Source organism: Macadamia integrifolia, chromosome 5, assembly GCF_013358625.1.
Source record: "Macadamia integrifolia cultivar HAES 741 chromosome 5, SCU_Mint_v3, whole genome shotgun sequence".
Taxonomy (NCBI): Eukaryota; Viridiplantae; Streptophyta; class Magnoliopsida; order Proteales; family Proteaceae; genus Macadamia; species Macadamia integrifolia.
In genome coordinates, this window is record NC_056561.1 from 2,988,079 (window position 1) to 2,993,983 (window position 5,905).

Below are 5,905 nucleotides of genomic sequence, written 5' to 3' on the forward strand. Positions count from 1 at the left end.
GTATTGCTCTTTTAGTGGGAGGTGCTAGCATATGCTACGCTCTCAAACAGAGTTCATTTTTCTTATTTTTTTTATTAAAATTAAAGGGCAAATTTCCTTCAAAGGCTAAAAGCAGTGAAGAACACTAATTAAACACCCCGTGTGAGTGGCTCAATGTGTGCCTAGTGAGAGTTAAACTTAGAACATCCGAGTTTATGGCTCGTACCAAGTTTGTTACTCACCAACTACACTACCCCTTAGGTTGAAAATGATATCGTTTACATAAAGTCCACATGATTAGAATAGGAAGAGAGTGTAAGTGTGAATCTCACTATTACAAAGTCATAAAAATCCACCTCCATTTATACTCATGTGGGTCATTTCATTGATCCCATGCAGTTAAAGAGCATTCTTTCTCTCTAACATGTGAGAAGGGTAAAACGAATATCTAAAGGGCAGCATAGCAATCTTTATGCTTCTTATCTTAAACCAAAAAAAAAGCTTTAAAACTAATGTTCTAAGTCAAAAAAAGTTGGGACCGTAGGAGCCATTAATTCCAAAATTTGCGGCAAAGAAAGGGAGCCAAAGATTCAAGTAGAGAGACAAAAAAATAAAAAGGGGAAAACAGGGAGAAAACAAGAGTCATGAGTTATGAACGGCGAGACTGGTAGGACATTGGTCGTCAAATCAAATAACAAAAAGTCAAATGAAGGGAAGAAAATCAAATTAATCATCAGCTTTTGTCAGTGCGCGCACTGGCTTGTTTGACCCACTCGTTCAACTCATAAAAAACAACTCATACTTGTTTCCATTTTACATTCAATCTTCAAAGAATATGTTAATAAGCTTACCTTTGGGAAAAGAAAGAAATTCTCTTGAAATTTTTGGGAAAAGTAGAGTAGTAATCTTACATCAGTTATCTAGAATCTAGAATCTTGAACGTTGAATGTGACTTCAAATCATAATTTGATGGATTATCACGGTTCCGCTTATAAAGAAAGATCTTAAAAACTTGTTTGTGTGTGAAATCCAATCAATATTTCAATGGTGAATAAGGTGAATTTCATGTCAAAATGCTTTTTAATACAATCATACAAATTCTACTTATGTGGGTCGATCCACCACCTTTCCCTTTTCCTTAATTTCTTTCTACCTCCCTGTTTCAAGCCTTCTTCTCGCCTGTGTTTGTCCGTTCTTTTCTGATCTCTTTCTTCTTCTCTTTAATTACACAACCAAGAATCAGAATCTTTCGTGGGATTCGATGGTAGCTTTTGACTTTCAATTGAAAATAGAAATGGAAAGAAAAGCTCCCTAATCTTTGCCCACAAAGTTGATCCATACAGATAAAATACTCTTTCGGCATGTGTTGACTCATCTAGTATTCTTTGATTTTTGTTTTCTTCATCTATTCACGAAACTCATAGTCCCAGAACAATGTAGTAAAGCAAGGTGATCGGCAATGCTATAAGCATCCCAAATATAACCCTGAAATAAAAAAAAAAAAATTGATTTACTACTTCGTCAATTTAATTGGAAAGTAAATCAAAGTGAGAAGTTATCAATTAATTTTACTTACGCAGTACTAAGAATGGCTGGATGGACGTTATACTCTTTGGCAAATACAAAGGGGACTATCCCTTGTGGTAGAGCCGCCTGAAATATTTCAAATTAATTAACAGTCCTAATCTTTGTACTATTTTCTGTCAAGGATAATAAACTTAAAAGAAAAAAATCATAAAAACAAAGTAACAACATTTAAATAAAAAACCCAAGCTTCAAGGTGGAGACCTTTCCTAAACTTATAAGATGAACTTATTGCATCAACAGTCCATAGCTTTGGATCACTTACCGTGCACAGAAAACTAGAGTTCCATGGTGGAGAGGACCAATCAAGTTCATAAATAAGGATGTAAATGAATAGCTGAAACACCAATTTGAATATGCATCCATATCCATTTAGGGGTATTCTCATCCAGATCCAAAAACGAATTATACAGAAAATAATTATCCAATTCAAAATAATCAATTAATGATTTAAGAGTTCTTAAAACTTGAACAGGTTATAGAGAATAAGTAAAATTGTTAAGACAACTTATGAAGATAGATTAAGAATAAATTGTATTCACTAAGGGAGGAAAGTTCGAATTACATTGGCCGAAGAGTAAATAAATAATAAAAAATTTAAATTTGATATGCATCCTTATCCATTTTAGAACATTCGAATTCAATCCATATGTCCGATCCATTTACATCCCTACTAGTCATAAGTTGGTTTAGGTTAAATCTCCTCTCATGCCTAAACATGGTGTGCAATCATTAGATTAAGAAGAATACCTGAACGATTGCCACATGGAGGAGGGTGCCACGTAGACCAACTGCAAAGGATGCTGCAGCCATGACAGCTGGGCCAGTGATGAACCGGACGCCCATCGCGAAAGCCGCAACGGAGTTCCCACATGCAATAATCTTCGGTTGTAGAGCCATAAAAAGTCCTGTGACATGACAGCCCCGTTAAAAGCCCAAGCCCATTGTAGTAAAGCTTCTTTACTAGCGAACACTATAAAGGACGATACTGTCGCCACCGCCCCTGTACCTGTAACGGAACCGGACCACAGGTTCCTATGCAACAACGTGAGCACTGGACCCACGTGTCGGTTGGTCTATCACCCTTTTAAGGCTGATTGCTAATTAAACCTTTAATTACCGAAATACCCATTTAAGAACGCAATAGTCTTCACCAAAACTATTTCTGGGAAAGCTCAATAATTTCCTAATCATATAGTTAGGATAGATGGCCCACAATAGCAATTGGAGTCCAGATCTGTGGGTCCCACTTACAAATGGTAGATAAGCTTGTCGGGAGAAAAACTGAAAAGTAAGTTAACAACGGAGTTACGGGTTAACGGGTTGAAAATCAGTAATCATCTCTACCCGTTAACCTGTTTCCTGTAATTTCTTTCTCCTCCAAAAAAAAAAAAAAAAAAAAAAAATTTCATTTTTTTTTTCTCACCTAAGCTGAACATAGCCATTCCGAGACCAGCATCGGAGAGAATGGAGATGGACTTCTCAATTATTTTTGGCATCGACACATTCCACCTTAAAACCAGAAGAAATTTTTGTCAAAAATAGAATAGAATATTCTCTCCTTTTCTTTTATTTTTTTTAATTGATTAAAAAAATTAGATTTTTGACTCACCTGAAGGCAATGAGAGACCAAACGAGGCCGATGAGGCTCGAATACGTGTTTGGATTACGGATAAGCTTTCTCCACACCATGATGAGAATCAAACGGGTCATGACACTCGCCGGAGGCATTTGTTTCCCAGTACCGGACTCTTCCATTCTGGTAACTTTCGGGTGCAGCTCCGCCGTTGAGCCGGCCAAACCCGGTGGCCCTTCTTTCTCTGCATCCTCCTCTCCTCCTAAAAATGTGAAATCCTCTCCACCAAAATCCCCACTTTCCGGTATTGCTTCAGATTTAAATAAGAACCAATTATGACAAAAAAAAAAGGATTAATAAATTTAAAAAATAAATAATAGAAATGGTTCTTTATTCGTGTTCTACCTTTCCTTCCCCCGTTTTGAGGATGATCAGCAACTAACATCCGGATTTCCTTGGCGCCATGATCTGACCGTCCGGATTGTTCCGCTGGACCGAATTCTGTCCCGCCGAACACATGGAGCCCACAACCTTCCGACACTGGCGAAGCACTGGAACTCCACACGAACATGTGAAGCTCCTTTGCATCGTGGATCGCTTTACTCTGTCCTCCCTGCATGTGCTGACTCTGTTGCTGATTCTTGTTGGAATTAGGGTTCTTATTATTATTATTATTATTGGTCGCAGGAACAGAGATTTCTGGATTTGGTGCAGGATAGAATCCGAAGCGAGGAGAGTTGTTAGTCTGAGCCCCAGGTGCGCAATTCTCCTCGAAATTCGATGGCCTTGGCGTTGGCCCTCTGGAAGATTGTACAGAGTACAAATCTGCGGGACCAAAATTGGAATGCCTCGCCGGAAAACCTTGGCAACCCATCATGGAATAGAAGTCGGCGTTGTTGAAATTGGAACCCCTCGGCGTCGGATTCCTGGATGAGCTCAAGCTGTAAATCTCTGCTCCGGTGAGATTCGACGGCCTAGGAGTCAATGCCAGCGACCGCCTCGACGCATTCGACTTCCTTACCGTCACATGGAGCTTCCCATCATCGCCGATTTCAGCGTCCGTCTGCAAGAATTCACGGCCGTCTAGGGAGACGACGTCGGAATCCACCTTGAAGGAGATGATGGATGCGGCCGTCTCAGGGAACTGCTCCATGATCAGCATCTTTGCTCCACGATACTCGAAGAGGAAGAGCAGGAGAGTGTACCAGATGATACACTGCAACACGACTACCTGAACCATGAGGCTGCCGGAGAAGTCGCCGTACATGGCGATGAGGAGAGGGATTCCCATGACCAAAGTGTTTGGGAGGGTAGAGAGGGAGAAGATGGTGATCATCCATTCTAAGCTGCCGTTCCTACTTAAATTGGTCCAGATGCTCAGGACCACCAGCATGATTATCTTCTGGAGCGTATCGGCAGCGATGAAGCGGAAGTTCATGGCGTAAGGATTGTTGGTGGAGATGAAGTGGAAGGAAAGCAGAGGAACAGCGAAGATGGCTACGAAACGGTTGATGCCGGAGCACTGGTCTGGAGTAAAGATCTTCCACCACCGGACCGAACCGTAGGCTAAAATCATGGCCACATACAGGGGAACCACGGCCGTCAAGACCGTATAGAGATCTTTCCAACTAATCATCTTCCTTTGTTCTCTTCGAGTGATAGATTGAAACTGGTAAGTAGCTGCAGGAATGATGAAGAGTTCTGAAAGCTAGAGACGGAGATGAAGAGGTTTTGATGGCATCCCAGAGTGAATTGAAGAAAAGGGCAAGGGTAAAATAGGGAAGAGGAGAAACCGTTTGTTAACTAACACTGGGTTTTGTATGTGTGCGTCTTGTTGGTTCTGCTCTGCAACTGCTCTGCTACTACTGTAAGCTTGAGAGGACGTCTTCAAACACAGTCACAGAGAGGAGAGGTTCTGGTCTTAGCCAATGGCTGAGCATATATAAAGGAAAGGGAGCGAAAAGGACGACCTGGGGAGTGTGGAAGAAGTGATGGTTTTAGTAGTACTTACGTATGACCCATGGAGTAGAAGTGATGACTGGGAGAGTAGAGGGAAATGAAGTGTGGGTTAGAAAGTAACCTCATACAATGGTCAAGTTAACCGCATATACACACATGCACATACACATCAAACGCGTATATGTTCATCTAGATGTACATGTGAGGATTCAACACATGTTCCATTTTTGTAGTGCGCTACACAGCATAGTAAGGATCCAAGTGTTGGGAGCCTTACACGGAGCTCAAGGTCCTCGCAGCCCTTGGGTCTGCTACAAAGGATCCCCACACAAGTAAAGAGGGTTATATATATATAACCAAAAGAGAGAGGTGTTAGATTTTCACATGTACATCCAGGTGATTGAATGTATGTACAAATGATCTATTCTCTGTTTAAAAGATGAATATGGTTATTTACGATGACAAAATGGACAACTATTGGCACATGAAGCGTATGTTGAGAGAATGGTTCCTTCACAAGTGGACCTCAGAGTTAAAAGGGCTTACTTAGGGCATCTGAGAGTAAAGTTGGTTCAAGAACTGAAGCAAAAACTGTCCGCTATGAGGACTTGGATCTTCTCTACTGCCCCAGTGCGTTCAATGTGCAATAAACACATGAACACTCATCTCTGATCGAGTGCGCATTGGACACTCTTGATCCATAGCAACCGATTCATATTCATATTGGTTGAAGCTGGGACAGGTACTCATTCCATACTGCGATTTTTCCGACTTATATCCTCTCTCTCTCTCGCTATCTCCAGACTC

General features: G+C 40.9%; 1 protein-coding gene across 1 annotated transcript; it reads right to left on the reverse strand.

The window, feature by feature from the left end:
• Positions 1-926: 926 nt before the first annotated feature.
• On the reverse strand, positions 927-5,340 carry LOC122077800 (auxin efflux carrier component 3-like). Its single transcript, XM_042643673.1, has 6 exons — positions 3,545-5,340; positions 3,176-3,449; positions 2,990-3,075; positions 2,314-2,471; positions 1,556-1,632; positions 927-1,464 (listed from the first exon to the last, which is right to left on the reverse strand). The coding sequence occupies exons 1-6, from the start codon at positions 4,773-4,775 to the stop codon at positions 1,398-1,400; spliced, it is 1,893 nt and encodes a 630-aa protein (XP_042499607.1). The 5' UTR covers positions 4,776-5,340; the 3' UTR covers positions 927-1,397.
• Between the last annotated feature and the right edge of the window lie 565 nt (positions 5,341-5,905).